The sequence below is a fragment of the Cibotium barometz genome, chromosome 31, assembly GCF_041138505.1.
Source record: "Cibotium barometz isolate CiBa-2024 chromosome 31, ASM4113850v1, whole genome shotgun sequence".
NCBI lineage: Eukaryota > Viridiplantae > Streptophyta > Polypodiopsida > Cyatheales > Cibotiaceae > Cibotium > Cibotium barometz.
In genome coordinates this window covers 26,360,889-26,385,267 of record NC_141076.1, presented here as the reverse complement: position 1 = coordinate 26,385,267, position 24,379 = coordinate 26,360,889, and the positions used below count along the sequence as shown (strand labels likewise).

The 24,379-nt window shown below is 44.1% G+C and overlaps 1 protein-coding gene across 2 annotated transcripts; it reads left to right on the top strand.

Annotated features, from left to right (window-relative positions):
• The first annotated feature begins 1,816 nt into the window (after nucleotides 1-1,816).
• Nucleotides 1,817-20,654, top strand: LOC147620675 (uncharacterized). Of its 2 annotated transcripts, none has more exons than XM_086824944.1 (6): nucleotides 1,817-2,335; nucleotides 18,963-19,031; nucleotides 19,114-19,298; nucleotides 19,397-19,523; nucleotides 19,925-20,005; nucleotides 20,089-20,654. In XM_086824944.1, the coding sequence occupies exons 1-6, from the start codon at nucleotides 2,030-2,032 to the stop codon at nucleotides 20,116-20,118; spliced, it is 798 nt and encodes a 265-aa protein (XP_086681070.1). In that variant the 5' UTR covers nucleotides 1,817-2,029; the 3' UTR covers nucleotides 20,119-20,654. The 2 variants fall into 2 exon arrangements, with proteins under 2 accessions (XP_086681070.1, XP_086681069.1); XM_086824943.1 differs by having other exon boundaries at nucleotides 20,084-20,654.
• Nucleotides 20,655-24,379: the final 3,725 nt, after the last annotated feature.

The following is a 24,379-nucleotide window of genomic DNA, read 5'->3' as shown; positions in this document are numbered from 1 at the left end:
TCACCATTAGTGTTTAGCAGTACTATTAGTGCTTAAGAGCACATTTTTAGCATCAAATGACACTTGTACTGGTGATTAGATTCACCATTAGTGTTTAAGAACACACTTAGTGTTTAGAAACACTCTGAAATGGCTCTCCTTTGCTGGATTAATAGTATCAGTAGTGTTAATCAACACTATTAGTGTTTATGAACACTAATATCAAGCTCTTAAGCAAGCTTTCATGGAGAAAATCAGTAGCCGCCTGGTCTTTTGTCTCCCACAGTCGTTTCACGCAACCATTGGGGCTGAAACTTCAGGTAGTAGGCCCTTAGGTCATGGGCTTTAAAAGCCCCAAGCTCACATTGCCCACAGTCGCCTACACACGGCGAATGAGCTATACGACAGCATCGATGCTAAAAAAGTGCGTCGGCCTGCTCAGGGCGCAATGGCGCAGCAGAGAGAGGAGAAAACCAGCAATTGGCAGTACGAAGATGAACGCCCGGGGGTCTTCTACAACTTCTTAGTTTGACACTCAAGCCAAGATATGGCCTCCACAAGCAGCTAGAAGGCCTCCACTGACTGGGGGTTCTTCTCCACAAAAAGTGAAATGTGGATAACCTAGTCTACACCAACCAAAATGTGACCTAATCTACCCAAGCTCTAAATACCATGTTAAGAAAACGTGGTGCTTATGCTAGATCAAGTTGAGTGGAGGAGAGAGACTCAAAAAATACAAGAACAAATCTTGTTTATTAAGTTGCTTTTTATGCATACGACTTGGCCTTTGCACACTCAAAATGCCTTCTAGCTTTGCCTTTAAATAGGTGAGCTAGTGGACCATAAGTCCATTCACACACACACCCTTCTCCTACCCTTTTACATGACCTTAGTCTTTTAATAAAGATCCATGGGGTAATGAAGCCTATTAGGGTTTGGAATGAAGAGGAAAGGAGACCACATAAAATTTCAGAAATTTTTGCACAAAATGATACTCATCTTATTCCTCTCATCAAGCTCTACAAAAACCCTAAAAAATTGAATTAAAGCGGGGCATGAGTGAAGAGTAATGGCTATGGAAAGCTTGAAAGGGAAGCACAAAATGATAAATGTGATTAACAGAGATTAGCAAAATGATTAACTCAAATTTCCTCCAATTTTGGTCAAGCTGTCCCAAATTTAGATCCAAAGTCCAAAAATTGGTCTCGATTGGCCAAAATTGGACTAGTTTCCCATAAATCTTAACCAAGTCCTAACCAAATCCAACCAATCTTGTGAGATTATGCTAGATTAGACAAGATTAAGTAAAAATTAGTAGGAATTAAGCTAAATTTTTAGAAAACTCATGAAAATTGGTAAAATTGGACGAAACAAAGGATCAAAACAAGAGCTTTGATACCATTGCAAGAGGCAAGGAGGGAGAATAGATGTGTGCTTGTTTACTTGAAGCACAGCAAGGGTGGATTGCACCAAGAAAAGCTATGGAAGCTTGTAATTGTATTAGTGTAAAAGTAACATGATTATGGAATGATTAGTGAATGGCCAATATTGGCTTATATAGTAGACATTGGGTTCACACTACATTAATATATGCCCATGCCCATGCCAAAGCCACATTCACTTTTACATCTTATTGTCCTTGGCCCATGTACAATATACAAACAATATTTGGCCCATGACCATTGACCCACAAGGCCATGGCCCCCTTATTTCATTAGAGATAGTCACACATAGACATTTGCCCCACACACACACACGCATACACACACACATGCACACAAATACACACGTGCACACATGCATACACACACATATATGCGCACTTACTCACTCACACACACACTCACTCATAGACGTATGCACACATACACACTCACTGACACATGCTTGCATACACGCATGCAGTAGTACATTTCCATACACATACATATGTATGCACACATATACATACAAGCACACTGCCAGTTATAATGTAAAGATGGCCAATTACAATAGTAAAGGCATTGGGGAGTGGGGCACACCGCAGTGCAGTGAAACAACATAGAGGCGCATGGCTAGCAACACGCAGACGACGACGCCGCGGCAGGAGCAGCGGGGATCGTGGGATGTGGAGAACGAGTGTGTAGTGATGCAGTCGGATGGCTCGCTGTCGCTGGAGAGGTCGAGGCTGAGCACACGGGAGATGGAGGCGGGATCCGTGCTGCTCCGCACCCTCCTGGGCGAAGTGTGTGGCACGGACGTGCACCTGCTGCACCGCCGCCTCAACACCGTTCCCTATCCCATCATCCCCGGCCACGTCGCTGTGGGCCAAGTCCACTCATTCCTCGGCCCTGTGTGCGACGTCGAAGGTGTCCCGGTATGAGCCCTCCCCACCGACTTCCAGCATAAGATGCTTGGTTTTCCTCCTTTTTTTTTTCTTTTTTTGGAAAGAGATCCTTCAATTAGTTAAAGAAAAAATAGCCACGAATGGCTAAGTATAACCACGAAAGACTAAATACAAACTAGTCTCATGTAAGGACGAGAAACAAGTGATCATAAGGGGAAGAGATGTTTCTCCTCTGGCTGACCGCTCTATTTTTTTTCGTACACACCCGGGGCCCACTCAAGTGGGTGGAGCCGATTTCCCCTTCCAACAATTAGCTAATTATCATGGTCGGGCAAGGGCCACGTACCATCGGGCAAAAGCCACGAGTTAGGCATCCCCATGACCACCGCGAGGATGAGTCGAGCGCTGGAACAGCAGAGAGGTCTCGTATGGATCCTCCTATCTCGGGTGATCCACCACCCGAGGAGGAGGAGTCACTCGAGTGTTCAAGGGGCAAGAGCCCGAGCAACCAAACACATCAAGCGAGCATAGGTGTCCCTTTATAACATGAGAGAGCCTAGTGGGACTTGAACTCATTGTTGGGTATAAAGGCCTAAATAACCCCTATACATGTTTTATATATTAGTTTTATTCTTTGGCCGGGTTCAATGTGAACCCAGCCCCTTTTAAAGGTCACTTATAAAATAAAAGAAAACCCCAAAATCCAGAAGGTGTGGGTTTTCCCAAAAAATTTGGATGAGTTCTCTCTCTTGCGTATTTTTCTTCACCGCTTCCTTGCACCTGCAAAAACTGAAGAAATCAGCCAGCGCATCTGTCCCTGCTGCTGTTCCCTTTGCTTCCGCGCACACTTCCTCGTACCCTACAACTGGTATCAGAGCCAGGTTCATTTGAAAGACCTGCGCAGGCTGTAAAACAGCAAATAAATCTTTTCATACGAAGATTCCCTTTTCTATCGCGAAGACTCTTGCTATTGGGCACAAGGGAGTCACTACAACAGCTCAAAACAGGCTGTTTTTAGGTCAAAAACAGATCAAAACAGGTTATTACAGCAATACGCAGGTTTGCAAATCATGTATTGACTTGTGGGAACACATGTAACAGGTGTTCATGGCGTGAAATTGAATGGACAGCTGAGTATACAGCTGAATACTCAGATTTTGTGCTGATTTATCCTATTGCATCTAATTTGCATATACACTTGTGTTTTTGTCGAGATGGCTTCTACCTCTTCCACATTTGACATCAAAAGTCTGATGGAAATCAGACGGTTTGATGGTCAGGGCTTCGATCTTTGGAAAGATCGTATGCAAGGTATCCTTTTCTTGAAGGATTGCGAAGATGCCTTGCAAGAAGTGAAGCTTGAGCAGATGACTGACCAAGATTGGGCCAAGCTGAACAAAAAGGCTATGGCTTACATCAAGATGGCTGTGCATGATGATATCTTGGTAGATATCAAGGGTCTGAACACTGCTTATGCTATATGGCATAAGCTTAAGTCCACCTATGAGAACACCACACCTGTCAATCAAGTGCATTTGATGCGAAAGTTGGTGAATATGCAGCTTGATGAGTCGAAGTGAAACCGATCCCGTCAAGTGGGAAAGACTCCGTTGGACACCCACACGCTTAAAAGCACAACTTTAAAACCACAAATATGAAATGGACAACTTAAAACAACTTGAAATTAAATGAACAGAAATGGAAAGATGGACACCAGCACTAGGGCCGGAACGGGCCGACCCCCCCCTCAATATATGATATATTTATTGGGAGTATTTAATGAATACAATGCTCCATGGGTTCTGAGAACCAGAAAATGTCCATGTACATATGAAAACAGTACCAAACAAGTAGGCTCGGATTTCGATGAAGAAAACTCGAAGCAGAATGACCACTAGTTTGGTCCAATCTCTACGGTCCTGTGCTTTCACTGGACTCCGCGGAGAGCGCCTCACTGGTGTTCCGAGACCACGCACAAACAGGCGCTCTCGTACTAACGCCTGGCTCTCCCGATCTCAGCACCTTTGGACCGAGGTTCGCCAATACAGCTTGGACAACCCGGCATCGAACGGGTGTTGGCCGTATAGGGAGTCGGGAATCCCTTATCAGATTTAAACACAAAGTACTTTATTTAAATCTGAAAATTCACTTACTTGTTGTGGATGACAGAAGGAAGTCCAATACCCGGGGTATTTGTGAAGAAGAAACAGCCACCTTGTTGAGATGGCACAGTCGCCTCGTGGTGAACTTAGGACAGCCACCAAGTACAACCGCAACAAAACACAGCCGCCTGCTGTGAGAGAAGGAGCACCCACTAGCAAGGAAGGAGAGGCCTGGCTACATGAAGGAACTGGTTGATTTGAAGAGGTAGCCGCCTGTTGAGAGTGGGCAGTCCACTTATAGATGGTGGGAAGCCTTACTGAAGACAGGCACAGCACGTGAGCACACGGGCGCCTACAAGAGCAGCACCATAAGGAGGCAGCCTGCTGGAGATATAACGCAGCCTGTGTAGAAAGGAAACGACCGGCTGTAGAGGTGCACACAGCCGCCTGTGAGAAAAGGGACACCTGGCTGCTGTACACAGGCGCCTGGGGCTGCAGCCTATGAGGTATTCACAGCCTGTGCAGTTCAGCTATGCCTGGCTGCAACTTGCGCAGCCCACCTGTAGGAGGGGAGATGGTGTAGGCGCAGCCACCTGCAACAAGAACAGCCGCCTGTACTGGAGACTCAGCAGAGCATGTGGAGAAGTAGTCGCCTGAGAGAGAAGAAGCAGAGGTAGCCGCCTGGTTGCTGTAGGAGCAGAAGCGTAGGAGATGGTCGCCGTTTCTTTATCTCCACAAGGATGGTGGAATCGGGTGATGAAAAATCAACGCCAAGAAGATGCGATCCATTCCACGCTTGAAGGGGGCCCTTTTTTTAATAAAATTGAAAGTGGAGTTAACCTTGGTCATACCCACGTTTGCATGTGGGGGATTAGTGGGGGTTGGTGACCATGCCCACCCCCACACTCACTTAAAAGTGAGGCTCCCCACCTTGGCCCCAAAGTGGGTGCCCAAAGGGGGTGCCCACTTTTAAATAAGTGTGAACCCCTAACCTTATAAATCAAAGGGTTAGAATATAAAACATTAAAGCAACATGTACCATATACTTACCACCTGTTCACATGCACTGAAACTTGTCAGAATACAGGGCAAACTTCACGACTCACTGGCAGGCGTCCCCGCTCAGTAAGTAACACGACAGGCAGGCAAACACACAAATACATGTCATGCGAAAACAGTTTCAAACATGCAAAATATGTGTGCATGTGCAAAAAGTAACATGGACATATCTCTCGTTCATGGAACATGTACAAAATATCTGTCGGCACAAAACTGGCACGACATAAAAACATAAAAACCTGGTCTTCCTATGGAGTGACAGTCCCATAGGTAAGACACAGTTCCAGGCACGAGTTTCCCTATGGTGTGACAGTCCCATAGGTAAAACACGGCACGAATACTGGCTCTTCCATGGCGTGACAGTCCCATGGATCGAACACAGTCCAGGTCATACACGGGTGGCACTGATCTGGCTCCCGTCCATACGACACCATCCTGCTAACACACGGGTGGCACCAGTCTGGCTCCCGTCCATGTCAGCAAAATACTGGCCTCTTCACATGAGACACCGGCCTGGCCTCAAGTGAACGAGACGCAAAAACTAGGAATGGACCAAATGGTCGGCCAATTGGTGACATCCCCCCGGGCTTCTAAAGAGTTGACCTCAACTTAAAAGCCTCAAGATATGCCTGCAACAATTGCGGATAATCTGCAAAATAATCCTCATTTACCCATTTGGCATCAATAGGCAAATAATTCTTAAACTTCACAAGGTATCTCCTGGAAAGCTTTCCTGCAGGTAGCTTTCTCTCCTTGTGAAAAACAATCTGTTCTGGCTGGAGGATCTCCTCAAGCTCTTCAATCTCTGGCGGATCTTCTGTGACAGGCTCATCAGGATCTGGCCCCACATATTTCCGAAATAGACTCACATGAAAAGCATTGTGAATCTTCCAGTGACTAGGTAAAGCAAGTCTGTAGGACACTTCATTGATTTTCTGAATCACCTTGAAGGGTCCATAATAGCGAGGAGAAAGCTTAGGATATGATCCTTCGCGTCCTGGCCTCTTCCGAAGCCTAGCCTTCTCAAATTTCAGCAATACCCAATCACCTTCTTTGACTTCCATGTCCCTTCTATGCTTGTCAGCAGCCATTTTATGCTTATCCTGAGATCTTGCAATGGCTATCCGCACCTGACCAAAGGCAACATCCAAGTCACGAACATATTCATCAGCTGCAAAAATCTCATCCTTGGTACGAAGGATGGGTGGCAAGACCACTCTGCCATAAATAATCTCAAACGGAGCCTTTCCTGTGGAAGCATGGATTGTATTGTTGTAGGCAAACTCAACAAGTGGAAGATACTTCTCCCATGCACTCTTTTGATCTGCCACATAGCATTTCAATAAATCCAACACAGCTGAATTTGCAGCTTCACTTTGGCCATCCGTTTGGGGATGATAAGCTGATAAAAACTCAAGCTTAGTACCCATATTATCAAACAAAGCCCTCCAAAATAGGCTTGTAGTCCTGGGATCTCTATCCCCAACAATGGATTTAGGCATACCATGATGCTTGAAAATATTAGCAAGAAAAAGCTTTACCATATGATCAGCTTTGATGGTTTTCTTGACGGGCAAGAAGTGAGCTTGCTTGCTAAACCTGTCCACAATAGTCCAAATAGCATCATTCCCATGCTGGGATCTAGGCAAATCCATAATAAAATCCATCGTGATACTTTCCCAAGGTTGCGAGGGAATAGGCAATGGCTGAAGCAAACCTGGAGGCTTTTGCCTGTCAAATTTCACCTTTTGGCAAGTAATACATGCACGCACATAAGCCTCAATGTCTTTACGCATGCTTGGCCAAAAGAAATACCTCTGAATCATGCGAGTAGTAGGCATAATACCTCGATGACCAGCATATGGTGGAGCGTGACATTCGTCTATAACCTTTGGACGCAAATCCTTCACCACACATAGGCAATTATCCTTCATGAGATAACCCTCATTGATAACATAAGAGGCATGTGAATGACCAGCCATCAAATCAGTCCATATATGGCAAAAATCAGCATCCAAATGATACAAATCTCTCATAACAGATAGATCTCCATGAGAGGCCACTGAGACTGCAGCAATATAAGGCCTCCTAGATAGTGCATCGGCCACTACATTTTTCTTTCCTGGAGTATGCACAATCTGAAAATGAAACATGGAAAGAAAATTCGCCATTCTCATTTGCTTCTCTGAAAGCTTGGTTTGAGATAGAAAGTATCTCAAGCTTTGATGATCTGTCTTGACCACAAATTCAGCCCCAAGAAGGTAGTGTTTCCAAATCTTTAAGGCGTGAATTACAGCCAAGAGCTCTTTCTCATAGATATCCATATGAAGCTCAGCATCATGCAAACGACGGCTCTCGTATGCAACTGCATGCCCTTCTTGATTTAGGACAGCTCCTATGCAATCACCACAAGCATCACATTCAACCACGAATGACTTGTGCAAGTCAGGAACAATCAATACTGGACCACATATGATCGCATGCTTGAGCTGCAAGAAAGCATCCTGTTCCTTTGAAGTCCATTTGAAAACAGTTTTGTTCTTCGTGAGATCATGTAGAGGAGTGGCAATCATAGCAAAATGCCTTATGAAACGCCTGTAGTATGAACATAATCCCAGAAAACTACGTACTTGATGTACGTTTTGCAATTCGGGCCAATTCCGAATAGTCTCTATCTTTGCAGGATCCATTGTAACTCCATCTTTGGATACAATATGTCCCAAATAATGAATCTCTGAAAGGAAAAACTCACTTTTCTTGGCATTGACGAAAAGTTTGTGCTTCCGCAACTCTTCGAGCACTGTGACCAAATGAGTTCTGTGTTCCTGCTCATTCTTGGAGAAAACCAAGATATCATCAAAGAAGACTCCTGTAAACTTGCGATGGGATCGGAATATCCTATCCATCATTCGATTAAAAGTAGCAGGAGCATTGGTGAGACCAAAAGGCATTACCAAGAATTCATATAATCCGAAGGCTGTCCTGAATGCAGTCTTATGGACATCTTGTGGCACCACGCGTATCTGGTGATAACCACTCTTTAAATCAAGTCTGCTAAAGCAAGCTGAGCCATCAAGCTTATCCAAGATATCATCAATACGTGGAATTGGGAATCTGTTCTTGATGGTAAGCTTGTTTAAAGCTCTATAGTCTACACACATACGGAATGATCCGTCCTTCTTTTGAACAAGAAGCACAGGAGAGCAGTAAGGTGAGGAACTGGGCTGAACCAAACCTTTCTCTAAAAGCTCGTTTACCTGCTTCATAATTTCTTCTTGTTGTGCAGCACTCACTCGGTATGCGGGTTTGTTAGGTGGAGAACTACCTGGCACAAGATCTATGCGGTGATCTTCGGGCCTTTGGGGAGGTAATTCACCTGGCAATGAGTCAGCAAAACAGTCTTTGAATGCATTAAGAAAATTCAGCCTATCATTAGACATAGCATCCACATTTTGATGATTTGGCACAAGACTATCACGCACAAAAACCAAGTACGCTGAAAGACTCTTTTTCATTGCTTTATTAATTTGGATGTGTGATACAACTGGGATGGAATCCCCTTCTTTGCCAGCATCAATAAAGTGCATGCGGCCTTTATGCATAAAAGAAATCATATTGGACTTGTAGTCTTTGCGGGGCTCAAGCCTATGATGCCACGGCTTGCCCAACAATACATCACATCCATTCAGAGGAGCAACTAGGAAATGCTCATTATCAAGGTAGCCCTGTATATGGATACGCAACTTCCCAATCAAAGGGGTAACCTGCACCTCTTTACCAATAAATGCAGCTTCGGCTTCAATCTGAGGTCCCATGTTTTCAACCTCAATTCCCAATGCAGCTGCCATTTGCATAGAGATGAAATTGTCATTTGCACAGTCATCAAACATAAAGAGTGCGGGCTGATCCTTGATTTGCCCCCAAGCCTTGCAAACCATACGCTCTTTTGCATCATGACCTGTATTACCTTGCACATCAGGAACTGCATGAACATTTGCTTTGGTGTGCTTGTCCTCGTGCTTTGGTTTGCGATCTGGGCATTGCCGAAACATGTGGTCTTTGCTACCACAAGAAAAGCATTTTCCATCCTTAGCATATTGCTCTCTTTGCTCCGGGGTTAGGCCAAATTTGTTCTTTCTTGGGCCCTGTTCTTTAGATGTGTTATTTTTAGCTTTACCACCCTTGTAGGGCTCCCGGAAGTTCTTTTTAGATGTTTGTCCGCCCTTTTGCTGATTTGGGGCAGCCTTGTCCTTCGCCTTGGAACCTCCTTGATCCTGCTTGATCTTGAGCACCAATTGCTCCGTAGCAAGGGCAGAAGCTGTGAGTTGTTGCAACGTATGTTTTGGGTGCAATTCAATACCCGATCTATAAGCAGGTTGCAATCCAGAACGAAACTTCCTCTTTCTTTCATCCTCAGAGATTAGCATGAAGGGAGTCACTTCCAGCAACACTTTCCAAAATTTGTTAACATACTGTTGCACACTCTCATTGTCTTTTTGTTCCAGCCTGTCCCACTTTTGAGTGAGAGTTTGCTCTGCATTGGGTGGCAGGAACTGAGCATAAAATCTATCTTTGAATTCCTTCCAAGTGGAGATGGGATCCTTGGTGATCTTTTCAGTGATCCACCAATGGGCAGCAGTCCCTTTCAAAAACATGCTAGCATGGCGCACCTTTGACTTTTCTGTAAAGTCCTCATCGCTAAAAGCAATGTCGAACTGTGCCACAAACGCTAACACCTTAGAAGCATCATGTTCACCATGAAAGACATCAAATTTGACAGATTTATCACCTGCTTTGAACTCCTTGAGCTTCCTGGCATGAGGCTCATGGTCTTCTCTTTTTCTTTTCCCCTTATCCAACGGGGTAGTCCTGTCTGCATGGGCTCCATGGGCCGTCATAGAAGCTTCATGGGGCACGGTGGCATGTGCTCCACGAACTCGAAGCTCAGATGCATGTGACTTACCTGCATATGGCATAGTCTCTCCATGAGACAACTCAGAAGGCAAAATTTTTCTGGAAGCAGACCTGTCACCATGAGATACATATCTTGCATGCATGTGACTTTCGTGCCCTCCATGAGCACTGGCATACATAAATCTATCAGGCTTTGTGCCTTGTGGAGAGGATGCATGACGAGAGGTGACAGTCACCTCTTCCTTTTGCATAAAAGATTTCAGCCTCTGGGATGCGGGATCTCCATGCTTCAAACGAGGTGGATTTCTGAATTTCAGCTCTCCGTCATCCCCCTCTTTGATATCACCTTTGCGGAGGAGATAGGCAAGTGCCAACTCCCTTGGTTTCTTGCCCACTTCACGAGCCATTGATTCAAAGGTTACATCAACCATAGCATCAACCTTCCTGGCTTCAATAGCACTTTGCAAATGTGGATCTTCATGCAAAAACTTCAATTCTTGCTCTTGAGCCTGCAAAAGTTTTCTCATATGTTCCATTTCAGCTCTCATAGCATCAGGGTCTTGTTCAAGCATAACTGTCTTTCCTGGAGACAGTTGACCCTTGATTCACTATCCATAACCCTTTCAAGGGGCTTGTGTCTACCTCGCAGGGCATCAAACCCACGAGAAGCACTAGATGGACCCCTCGAATTTGGTACTTCCAAAGGGTTGCCTTGGCTGTCCATTGTGTTCAAAGTTTGCTAAAAGCGGGATGTCCAGTACACAGGTTCGTTTCCCCACTAGGAAGAGGGAAACAACCGTGCTCTGATACCAATGAAACCGATCCCGTCAAGTGGGAAAGACTCCGTTGGACACCCACACGCTTAAAAGCACAACTTTAAAACCACAAATATGAAATGGACAACTTAAAACAACTTGAAATTAAATGAACAGAAATGGAAAGATGGACACCAGCACTGGGGCCGGAACGGGCCGACCCCCCCCTCAATATATGATATATTTATTGGGAGTATTTAATGAATACAATGCTCCATGGGTTCTGAGAACCAGAAAATGTCCATGTACATATGAAAACAGTACCAAACAAGTAGGCTCGGATTTCGATGAAGAAAACTCGAAGCAGAATGACCACTAGTGTGGTCCAATCTCTACGGTCCTGTGCTTTCACTGGACTCCGCGGAGAGCGCCTCACTGGTGTTCCGAGACCACGCACAAACAGGCGCTCTCGTACTAACGCCTGGCTCTCCCGATCTCAGCACCTTTGGACCGAGGTTCGCCAATACAGCTTGGACAACCCGGCATCGAACGGGTGTTGGCCGTATAGGGAGTCGGGAATCCCTTATCAGATTTAAACACAAAGTACTTTATTTAAATCTGAAATTCACTTACTTGTTGTGGATGACAGAAGGAAGTCCAATACCCGGGGTATTTGTGAAGAAGAAACAGCCACCTTGTTGAGATGGCACAGTCGCCTCGTGGTGAACTTAGGACAGCCACCAAGTACAACCGCAACAAAACACAGCCGCCTGCTGTGAGAGAAGGAGCACCCACTAGCAAGGAAGGAGAGGCCTGGCTACATGAAGGAACTGGTTGATTTGAAGAGGTAGCCGCCTGTTGAGAGTGGGCAGTCCACTTATAGATGGTGGGAAGCCTTACTGAAGACAGGCGCAGCACGTGAGCACACGGGCGCCTACAAGAGCAGCACCATAAGGAGGCAGCCTGCTGGAGATATAACGCAGCCTGTGTAGAAAGGAAACGACCGGCTGTAGAGGTGCACACAGCCGCCTGTGAGAAAAGGGACACCTGGCTGCTGTACACAGGCGCCTGGGGCTGCAGCCTATGAGGTATTCACAGCCTGTGCAGTTCAGCTATGCCTGGCTGCAACTTGCGCAGCCCACCTGTAGGAGGGGAGATGGTGTAGGCGCAGCCACCTGCAACAAGAACAGCCGCCTGTACTGGAGACTCAGCAGAGCATGTGGAGAAGTAGTCGCCTGAGAGAGAAGAAGCAGAGGTAGCCGCCTGGTTGCTGTAGGAGCAGAAGCGTAGGAGATGGTCGCCGTTTCTTTATCTCCACAAGGATGGTGGAATCGGGTGATGAAAAATCAACGCCAAGAAGATGCGATCCATTCCACGCTTGAAGGGGGCCCTTTTTTTAATAAAATTGAAAGTGGAGTTAACCTTGGTCATACCCACGTTTGCATGTGGGGGATTAGTGGGGGTTGGTGACCATGCCCACCCCCACACTCACTTAAAAGTGAGGCTCCCCACCTTGGCCCCAAAGTGGGTGCCCAAAGGGGGTGCCCACTTTTAAATAAGTGTGAACCCCTAACCTTATAAATCAAAGGGTTAGAATATAAAACATTAAAGCAACATGTACCATATACTTACCACCTGTTCACATGCACTGAAACTTGTCAGAATACAGGGCAAACTTCACGACTCACTGGCAGGCGTCCCCGCTCAGTAAGTAACACGACAGGCAGGCAAACACACAAATACATGTCATGCGAAAACAGTTTCAAACATGCAAAATATGTGTGCATGTGCAAAAAGTAACATGGACATATCTCCCGTTCATGGAACATGTACAAAATATCTGTCGGCACAAAACTGGCACGACATAAAAACATAAAAACCTGGTCTTCCTATGGAGTGACAGTCCCATAGGTAAGACACAGTTCCAGGCACGAGTTTCCCTATGGTGTGACAGTCCCATAGGTAAAACACGGCACGAATACTGGCTCTTCCATGGCGTGACAGTCCCATGGATCGAACACAGTCCAGGTCATACACGGGTGGCACTGATCTGGCTCCCGTCCATACGACACCATCCTGCTAACACACGGGTGGCACCAGTCTAGCTCCCGTCCATGTCAGCAAAATACTGGCCTCTTCACATGAGACACCGGCCTGGCCTCAAGTGAACGAGACGCAAAAACTAGGAATGGACCAAATGGTCGGCCAATTGGTGACACGAAGTCAGCATCTGAGCATTTGAGTGCATTTAGAGGTGTGTTGAGTCAGCTACAGGACACTGGGCTTCAGCTTTTTGATGACAAGCTGAAAGCTATTTTCTTGCTTATGACATTGCCAGACTCATGGGAGACATTGGTTGTTTCTTTGAGTAACAGTCCGACCCTCACTTATGATGGTGTGAGAGGGTCTATTCTCAATGAAGAGATTAGACGCAAATCTAGTGGGGAAGGCAATGCTTCAGCACTTAATGCAAGAGGAAGATCTGAGAAGAAGAATGTAAATGCAGGACAAAGAAATAGGAGCAAGAGTAAAGGGAAAGATAAGCAGCAAGATGTTACTTGTTATCAGTGTGGCCGTAAAGGTCACAAGAAACCTGATTGCAGATACTACAAAATGGAACAAGAGAGGAAAAGGAATGCATCTAACAAAAAGAAGAAAGAGGAAAAGGCTGATGCATCTGAGGCCTCAAAGGACAAGGAGAAAGAGAAGGTAAATGTAACCTCAAATGTGGTCATTGAGGAATTGTCGGATGCTGAGGACATATTGTCGGATGCTGAGGATATCTTATGTGCCACTTTTTTGTGTGATGATGCTCTTACGCTTAATGTACAGGACATGCAAATCACCAAAGCTGATGTCATTGATGCTTTGATGACAGTCGATGATGGACTATCACAGACATGGATAGTGGATTCTGGTGCCTCATTCCATGTGACTCCATGCTTGGAGTGTTTTGCTACTTTTGATGCAGGCAGTTATGGCAAGGTTTATCTTGGTAACAACCACGCCTGCAACATTGATGGAATTGGCACTATACATTTGTCTTTTGACAATGGACAAGAGCTAGTGCTCAAGGATGTCAGATATGTACCTGGCATCAAAAAGAGTCTGCTATCTGTGGGACAAATGGATTTGCATGGTTATACCACATTGTTTGGTGGTGGAATGTGGAAACTTAAAAGGGGTTCCATGCTTATTGTGAAGGGCAGCAAAAGAGGCACTCTTTATTGTTTGCGATGCAAAGCCTTACCTGGAAAGTTTCTTGCTCTTGCTGAGATTGGCTCTCATTTAGAGCTTTGGCATAAGAGATTGGGCCACATGAGCCAAAAAGGACTTGAAGTCCTTTCATCTTTGAAAAGATTTGATGCTAAGGGCTCAAAGCTTGTTTTTTGTAATGATTGCCAATTTGGTAAACAAGTAAGAAATTCATATTACTCCGGTGTCTCTCGTAAGTTAAATGTCTTGGATTTGGTGCATTCTGATGTGTGTAGCATGCCTGTGAAGTCTATGGGTGGTGCCACATACTTTGTTTCGTTTATCGATGATTGCTCCAGGAAAATTTGGGTATATTTGCTGAAAAATAAAAGTGATGTATTTGCTGCGTTTAAGTTGTTTCATGCAAACTGGCAAGAAATTGAAATGCCTTAGAACTGACAATGGGGGTGAGTTCACATCTGCTGAATTTAAGTTGTTTTGTGAGTTACATGGGATTAAGAGGGAGCTTACAGCTCCATACAGCCCTTCATCAAATGGGGTGGCAGAAAGGTATAACAGGACTTTGTGTGAGAGAGTGCGGTGCATGCTGTCCACTGCTAATCTTCCTCATGAGTTTTGGGGAGAGGCACTGAAAACCGCGGTACATATATGCAACCGCTCTCCCAATCAGTCCTTGAAAAATGGCATCCCTGAGGAGGTTTGGTCTGGTAAACTGGCCTCATATGACCATTTGCATGTCTTTGGCTGCGATGCATTTGTGCATGTAAGGAGAGAATTGAGAAGCAAACTTGATGCTACGTCCATCAAAGGGATCTTCATGGGTTATGGAGATGAAGGTGAGATGGGCTACAGGATATGGTTACCTCAATTCAAGAAGATTGTGTAGTCTTCAATGAGGCAAAGTTGTTGACGAACGACTTGTCCGTTGATGTAGATTCAAAGAGAGTTAAATTTCAGCCACCTAATGTGACAGAAAATGACCTTCCTGATGCTTTACCGCAAGCTGAAATTGAAAATCAGCCGGTTATTTTTGAGCCAGAAGAGGCTGGACAGCAAAGAGATGCTCATGAAGGTGTTGGACAGCCATTTGCAGGTGCTGATCCGCAAAATGAAGGTGCTGAACAGCATGGACAGCATGCTGAAAATGGTGTGCAGCAGCCAGTAAATGCTGAAAATCATTTGCCTCTTGATGTAGAACCTGTGCCGGGAGACATAGATCATAGGGTACGCAGGTCTACTCGTGTTAGAAGGCAGATCCAGAGATACGATCCTTCTTTGCATTATGTTATGCTATCGGATGAGGGTGAGCCTCTTACTTATAAAGAGGCAAAGTCGTGTAAGTTAAGCAGTAAGTGGGAGCTTGCAATGCAAGAGGAAATCAAGTCCTTGCATGCAAATGATACTTGGGATCTTGTACCATTGCCTAAAGGAAGAAAGGCTCTTCCTAATAAGTGGGTGTACAAGGTAAAATCTGTGGATGGAAAACCCAAGTACAAGGCAAGACTGGTTGCCAAGGGATATGCACAGAAGGAAGGGATTGATTTTCAAGAAGTCTTCTCTCCTGTTGTGAAAATGACAACATTGCGTGTTCTCTTTGCTCTCACTGCGGTAGTTGCATCAGATGGATGTAAAGACAGCTTTTCTGCATGGTGACATTGATGAGGAGATCTACATGAAACAACCTGAGGGTTTTGTAGTTCCTCGAAAAGAGCAATTAGTATGCAAACTGAAAAGGAGTCTGTATGGTTTGAAACAGGCACCACGACAGTGGTACAAGAAGTTTGACACTTTTATGCTCTCTCAGGGGTTTAAACGCAGCCATGCAGATCATTGTTTGTACACGAAAAAGGATGAGGATGGCAGCACTATTATCCTTGTTCTTTATGTAGATGATATGTTGCTTGCTGGGAAACATAAGGCTAGTCTTGATGCCCTCAAACACAAGCTAAATTCAGCTTTTTCTATGAAGGATTTGGGTGATGCAGAGCATATTTTGGGCATGCGTATTAAAAGAGATAGAAAGCTGAAATTGTTGTTCTTATCTCAAGAAAAGTACATTGCAAAAGTACTTGATAGATTCAATATGACTAATGCTAAGCTTCTTGGGGTACCTTTACCTCCATACACTAAGCTTAGCAAAGCTGACAGCCCAAAGGATGAGATGGCAATTAATGCAATGAAGGGAGTTCCTTATGCATCAGCTTGTGGCTCTCTTATGTATGCTATGGTTGCTACTCGTCCAGATATTGCTCATGCAGTGGGAGTGATTAGCCGATACATGTCAAATCCTGGTAAAGCACATTGGGAAGCTGTCAAATGCATCTTTCGGTATTTGAAAGGTACACAATCAAAGTGTATTTGTTATGGCAAAGGTGACCTAAAGTTGCAGGGATTCTGTGATGCAGACATGGCAGGTGACCTGGACACTAGGAAGTCTACCAGTGGGTATGTCTTTGCAGCTGCTAGTGGAGCAGTCTCTTGGTGTTCTAGGTTGCAAAAGATTGTGGCACTGAGTACTACTGAGGCTGAGTATATTTCAGCCACTGAAGCTTCCAAGGAAGCTATTTGGTTGGGCAGACTTGCAGAGGAGCTTGGTATGCCTGCTAGTACTCCAGTGTTGGGATGTGATAGCCAGAGTGCTGTCTATTTGGCCAAGAATGCCATGTTTCATGCTTGTACCAAGCACATTGATGTGAAGTACCACTTCATACGTCAGGTATTGGAGGATGGTCTAGTCACTTTGACTAAGATCAAGACACAGAATAACCCTGCAGATGTTCTCACCAAGAGTCTTGCTAAGGCTCAACATGAGCATTGCATCCAGTTGGTGGGAATTGGCTAGCTTAAAGGCGTCATTTATGCCTTTAAGTGGGAGGTTGTTGGGTATAAAGGCCTAAATAACCCCTATACATGTTTTATATATTAGTTTTATTCTTTGGCCGGGTTCAATGTGAACCCAGCCCCTTTTAAAGGTCACTTATAAAATAAAAGAAAACCCCAAAATCCAGAAGGTGTGGGTTTTCCCAAAAAATTTGGATGAGTTCTCTCTCTTGCGTATTTTTCTTCACCGCTTCCTTGCACCTGCAAAAACTGAAGAAATCAGCCAGCGCCTATTGTTGCTGCCGGTGTGCCATCTATCTCTGGCATTTGGATCCTGCGGCCGAGCCGTGTTGTATATGCAAAGAAAGGGGCATCCAGAGTCTCCATTCGATCTGTGGGATCATGCCAAGTCCACTCTCTAGGGTCCCACTGCAACCGCATGAGACCCTGGAGAGTGGACTTGGCACTTCCAAATCCATAACCGCCAAAATCTCTCCCTGGCCACCTTGGTTGGTGTTGGATCTATGTACCATGCCCGTGCTCGAAAACCAATTACCCTCACCCTCTGCAAGATGCAGCCTTTGAAATCCTCCAAGGGGGTGCTCTGATCTCTCTAATTTGCCATGTAATCCAATAAAGACCATATTAGGGAGTTTGGAAAATTTTCATTACTTTGGGAATTTGCTTTTCAATCTACTTTTTGGTGTATCTTGAGCATACCAATACCAAAGTTGTTGGAGAATGTGGATTTAGAGCGTACGCTTTAAGAGCTTTCCAATGATATGTCACATGAGGGGGTGGTGGTGACAAAATCTTAAAAGGATTTACCATGCCTCTATTTTTTAATCTTACAACATGGAAATTGGGATTTTCCCAAACTTCCTAATATGGTCTTAATAGAAAAAGTGAGCAGACCGCTGTCCTCATTTGCTCCATGGACCGCCACGACAGTATCGTGTTTGGTGAACATGCCTAACCACATTGGGGGTGGGGGGGGTTGGGTCTGGAGTAGGAGTCAGTCACTCCGGAGGAATAGCAGAGTCAATGGCGATGTTGAGCCTGTCTCTACCTCGGATCCCTGTCCGGCCTCTCTCCTGCTCCTCTTGAGGTAACTGCCTGTGTGCAACCCAATCTCCAAGAGACCTGGCTGGTCCCATGCTCAAGGCGCCGCGCCCCAGGATATGTGTGGTCGGGCCTCTAGCATGTGGTCACTGGGTAAACCGATCGGGGGTTCCAGATCAAAGGCTGCCAAAGCTGCTCCTCTGAGGCCACTGGAACAATCTGTCTGAGGGTTGGCTTGAGATGCTCCCAAGCACGAAGTAGACTGGCTGGTTTTCCTCGTTTCTTGAGATGGATGTTCACTCTAAAAATCATATCTGCATTACCAACGTGTTTCTTGATGGTTTTTGATCTCTCTATTTCTAGTGTCATGCGTATGTTTATGGACATCTGCACGCACGTATACAAACATACTTACCACATGTATTTATGCACACACACAGATTCACTATGTGAGCGTGTGAATGCATGCACGCGTGCGTGCGCGTGCGCGTGCGCGCATTTACTTGTATGTGATTCATTGATTGGGCTGTGTTCGGGTAACACGAAGTATACATCAACACGGGTAGTCATTGTAGATGAGTGTACGTACATCCATATATATGCATACGTAATTTTTGCATTTAAAAAAGATATACATGTAGCATGTGTCCATTCTTATTTTAATTCGATTAAGGAAATTTCTGTTCATGCCAAACAGAGTTCTCACGAGGATAGATGCTTGTGATGCAGGTCAAAACAGGAGATATAGTCACATTTTTGGATGTTATAGATAGCTGTAATTCCTGCCTTTCATGCTTGGTAATAAATGCTTGCTTTCCATTATTGTATAGATTTTTATTGTGTGTTTTTTAGATCCATCCTGATAGGACTCAACAGACAGGTTGACAAGCAATCAACAAGGTGTCCAAGTAGGAGAGTATTGGGGATCACATGTGCTGCCAATTTCTCAAGTATCCGCGGACTGCTTGGTGGATGGTCATCCTTCATATACTTGCCACCAAATACAAAGATTATCAAGCTGCCAGAGAATCTATCGCCGCGCATATTCATGTCTGGAGGTTGCGGGTTTGTGATGTCCAACCTGATTCAAGTTTCGTTGCAAAGTTTAACTTATGAGTATTATAACCAGCATCTAACAGGCATTTATTTGCACACTATGGCAGACTTCCCACTGCTCTGCATGCAGTGGACAGAGCCAACATTCGGTTGATGGATAGGGTTGCTGTACAAGGCTCGGGTCCTGTTGGATTATTAGCTGCTTTGTTAGCTCAAGCTAGTGGGGCCCTTCAGGTAAATCTTTCTGTGTATAAAAAACATGCCTTCTTTATCAAGTAAGCAAGTACTGTGCAACATATATCCCTTTGCCACCCTCTAGTTGTGCGCTGCGAGTCGAAAGGGAGCATGCAGGGTACGCAATCATAGGATGACGATCCAATCAAGAGTAGTGAGCACAATTTGGGGCAATACATGCAATCTGGCCAAACATCATGATAAGATGATTGTGTCAGACTGCTGACTGCACTGTACCAAGGATCAGAAGGGTTAGGATGTGGATGAACACCACAGCAAGGATGTATGTGTATGTCCTTGGAATCATTTTCTGGAGGATTTGGCTTATATCTAGAGGTGTAAGAGATGGTCCTTTTTTGATACGAGAGACATTTGTTTACTGGATATTATGGATGTTTCAGGTGATTGTTATTGGTGCTCCTGCTCATCGCTTGGAAGTTGTGAAGAAATTTGGCATCAAATCTACCATCAATATTGAAGAGGTGAGCAATGCAATGCCGAAATCCCATCATTATTTGGATTTGGTTTGTGAGTTTGACCCTTGTTTTATGACATTTCAGTGCAGGACACCATTGGCAAGGCAAGCATTGGTTAAAGAACTAACTGGAGGTCGACTTGCTGATGTTGTGATTGAAGCAACTGGTCGACCAGAGGCAGTGGCAGAGGGACTCGATTTTTGCAGGGATGGAGGCACCTATGTGGTGGTAGGGCAATACACTGACAATGGCAGTGTGCACATCAATCCACATTTCCAAATTAACCGAAAGCACATCACAATCAAAGGCTCATGGGGCTCTGACTTCAGCCATTTTTACAGGGGAGTGCAATTTATGGCTCAAATGTTGCATCTGCCATGGGACCTTGTTGTTAGCAGGGTTTATGAGCTGAAGGATGCGCGAGATGCTTTGGCTTCTGTAGAAAAGCTGGAGGTGTTTAAGGCTCTTCTGAGTCCAAAGACGTCAGGATGATTAACAGAGTGAGTACCTCTTTTTCCCGGTATAGGGAGATACAGTTGTGAACAAGGTCCTTGCCAAGGCCGTTCATGTGGTTTGAGTTGTTGCAGAAGAAGATATTGAGTGCAAGCCAGCCTCATAACTTGGAAATAAGAAAAAAACTACTCGTTTGCAATTACGTACTTAACTAAGAATGAACTCTATAGCCTTTCCTTTAAATAATTGCCAATGGTTGTTATTTTGGTTGAAAAGAAAGAAAGATAAAAAAAAAGGTGGTCTTCTGTTTCTACTGTAGGTGTAAAAGCGGCGTTGTCACCAAATAATAGTAGTCTTCGTCTACATTACGTAGCCCCGTGATTTACAGCAACATTTCCTAGGTTAGTCTATCTCTTAGTAGATTGTAGATACCCTCATTTATATATACTAGTACTCAACCCGCTCGTTGCTGCAGTATGTAAAAGACATTAAGAAGCGAAACACAGGAATGGAAGCCGGAATACAAAGGGTCAAAAATGGCAACAGCACATGTTGATAGACAATAGCAATCGAATGGATTTTTTCCTCTTATTTTTTAAAAATCTACGATTACTCTTTTCTCTCCTCTCCTTGTGCCTTGGTTGTCCATGATTAATATGTAATAGATGGTCTACTATTGGTAATTATTTTTTAAATTTCTTCTAAATATGAATGAGGCACCTAGTTTTTTTTTCTCGGAGCATTGAATTATTAACATGCGTATACATCCCTCCCCAAAAGAAAATAAAAATAAATAATTGTAAAAAACTAGCTATGGTCACTCAAAGTATGGAGTGACAACATGGGTGTAGGAGCACCATCCGTGAGTAGGGAGAAAGGTAAGATTGTTATGAAAGTTGATTAGTTTGTAAATTTGATTAGTATGAGTTAATTGTGTTTAGATATTCACATTGGTCTATATACCATGGTCCTCCTTTTTGCACACACTTATTAGTGTACACCTTCACTTGGCCTTTGGCCCATAAGCCTATGGTCCTCAATTACAATTGGCCCTTTGGTCCAATACACTTATGCTTGGCCCTTGGCCTCATATGTACAAGTAGTATCCACAATTATGTGTTCACCATTTCATTACAAATTTTCATCCAAATATATCTCGTCCTCGAAACATGCTCAAAGTAGAACCATAGCTTGGAAGGATTGTATAAGCATCAATATGAATCACTGCACACTTCTGCTAAAGTTGTCGAAAAGAGCATTATTTGAGTCTCTTTTATGCTTCATAACAGTAAATTATAGCAAGCTGTTTTTTTCTATTTTGGCTCAAGAATGCACCTCAGATACATGAAAAAGGTGTTTCACCCCTTTCAACATAGAGGTGGGTTGCCATGTTGCTTCATCTTGAGGTAAACCTTTCCACTTGACAAGGTATTCACGCAAAGTGCGGTTGCGTAACACCTTCTCTCTTTCTCCCAATATCTTCTTGGGTATGTACTTTATCACGCCATCTTCACTTATGGGTGGAAGCTCATCCAGTAAAGATATCATGTGTTCTTGTAGTAGATGGAAGTAGCAATTAATAAGCCACTTCATCAACTCTCCTCAATACTTTGTATGGGCCATAATAACGGTGTGCAAGCTTTGTGTTGGTACTACCTTTGAGAGATCCATATTGAGACTTAGGTATCCTCAAGAACACAAAGTCTCCTTCTTTGAATTCCAATGGTCTTCGATGTGCATCTTTATAATGCTTTATCTTCTCTTGAGACTTCTTGATGTTTGCAAAAGAGTTTGCATTCTTTCCACTTCATCCCTTGCATGTGGATTTGCCTTCTCTTGCTTGAATGCTACAATTGGAACATGCATCTTATAGCCATACATAGTCTCAAAAGACGACATTCTAATACTATTATGATAGGTGTTATTGTAGGCAAACTCTGCCAAATGCAACCAATCATCCTATGCATGTTGTGTTTCATAGCAATAATGCGTCAAGCAAGTCGGAAGCCACTTATTGACCCTCTCGGTTTGACCATCGGTTTCCGGATGATAGGCCGTACTAGGAGTCAACATAGTGTCCATTCTATTAAACAATGTACGCCAAAATGTGCCCATAAACTTCACATCTCAATCACTCACTATTTGCTACGGCATACCATGCAACTTGAACACATTTTTCATGAATTGGTCTCTCACTGTAGATGCCGAGTGTCTCACTTTTGTTGGTACAAAATGAGCAGCTTTTGTCGATCGGTCAACCACCACATAGATGCTATCCTATCCCCTCTTGGTAGAAGGCAATCCGGTAATGAAATCCATAGCAATATGCGTCCATTTATCGTCCGGAATGGGTAAAGGCTAAAGCAGACAATCGGGCTTGTGTGTGGGTTTCTTTTGGAGTTGACAAGGCATACACTTAGCAACATATTCTTTGACTTCCCTCTATAGGCCTTTTCAATGGAAACTTTTCCTTATTGCATCATAGGTTTTGAACAAACCCAAATGTCCCGCCATGGGAGTAGAATGCATGTCATCCATGACCTTTTTCTTGAAGGATGAGTGGGGTACAAGATACACCCTTTTCTTATAACAGAGGAGACCATTGTGTAATTGAAAATGAGGTAAATCATCACAAATACCATGCTGTAATTTCTACACTATTTTAGAAGCCTCATCATCAAGCATATATTCCTCTTGAATCTCCTCAACCCAATCATTATGCACTTCCGTGATGGCCGATATAGAGAACATGCCCACATTCTAGAGAATGAATCCGTCACTACATTCTCCTTTCCCTTTGTATATGTGATCTCAAAATCATATTGTTGAAGGGTAGCCAACCATCTTCTTTGCTTAGGTGAGAGATTAGATTGAGATAGGAAGAATTGAAGAACCCTATGGTCACTTCACACATACAATTTGCTTCCATAAAGATAGGCAAGGAGGGAGAATAGATGTGTGCTTGTTTACTTGAAGTATGGCAAGGGTGGATTGCACCAAGAAAAGCTATGGAAGCTTGTAATTGTATTAGTGTAAAAGTATCATGATTATGGAATGATTAGTGAATGGCCAATATTGGCTTATATAGTAGACATTGGGTTCACACTACATTAATATGTGCCCATGACCATGCCAAAGCCACATTCACTTTTACATCTTATTGTCCTTGGCCCATGGCCCATGTACAATATACAACAATATTTGGCCCATGACCATTAACCCACAAGGCCATGGCCTCCTTATTTCATTACAAACCATCCCCACCCAAGTATGTTTTGTCCTCGAAACCATCCCCACCCATCCGCACCCAAGTATATTTCGTCCTCCTTATTTCATTACAGACCATCCCCACCCAAGTATGTTTCGTCCTCAAAACATGCATCATGTCGAAGAGAACCAAAATATCTCTACATGAGTGAGGCATCAATGAAGGCCATCAATGTGTAAAATTTATCCAAGAGAGCTTGCATGAGCAATAAAATCATCCCACATCCAACAAATACTCTCTGGAACCTTATCCAAGTATGCCCATAGGTATCACATACTCCCCATGTGTTACTTGCATGATATCCAAATCTCTTTGAGCATCAAATAGGCCACATAACAGTAAATTACAGAAAATTCCAGCAATCCAATTCACTATTGTAAGCCTCAATGTACTCCTTTAGATGTTTCCAATAAATGCTCAAACCCTTGTAGTATAGTGGTGGGCTGCCAAGTAGCTTCATCTTGGGGTAATCCCTTTCACTTGATTAGGTATTCACACACGGTTCAGTTGCAAAGTACCTTTTCTCTCATGCCGCCCAACACCTTCTCAGGAATGTACTCCACCAATCCATCTTCACTCAATGGAGGAAGTTTATCCAATACTTGCACTTCTGGACCAACATATGCTTTCAAATGTGACACATGGAAGACATCATCAAT

What these genes read in the sequence shown, in the direction of transcription:
- LOC147620675 (XM_086824943.1), top strand. Translation starts at nt 2,030, where the DNA reads ATGGCTAGCAACACGCAGACGACGACGCCGCGGCAGGAGCAGCGGGGA. An exon ending in GCGACGTCGAAGGTGTCCCG is followed by an intron (nt 2,336 to 18,962) that starts GTATGAGCCCTC and finishes CTTGTGATGCAG; the next exon opens with GTCAAAACAGGAGATATAGT. An exon ending in CTACCATCAATATTGAAGAG is followed by an intron (nt 20,006 to 20,083) that starts GTGAGCAATGCA and finishes ATGACATTTCAG; the next exon opens with TGCAGGACACCATTGGCAAG.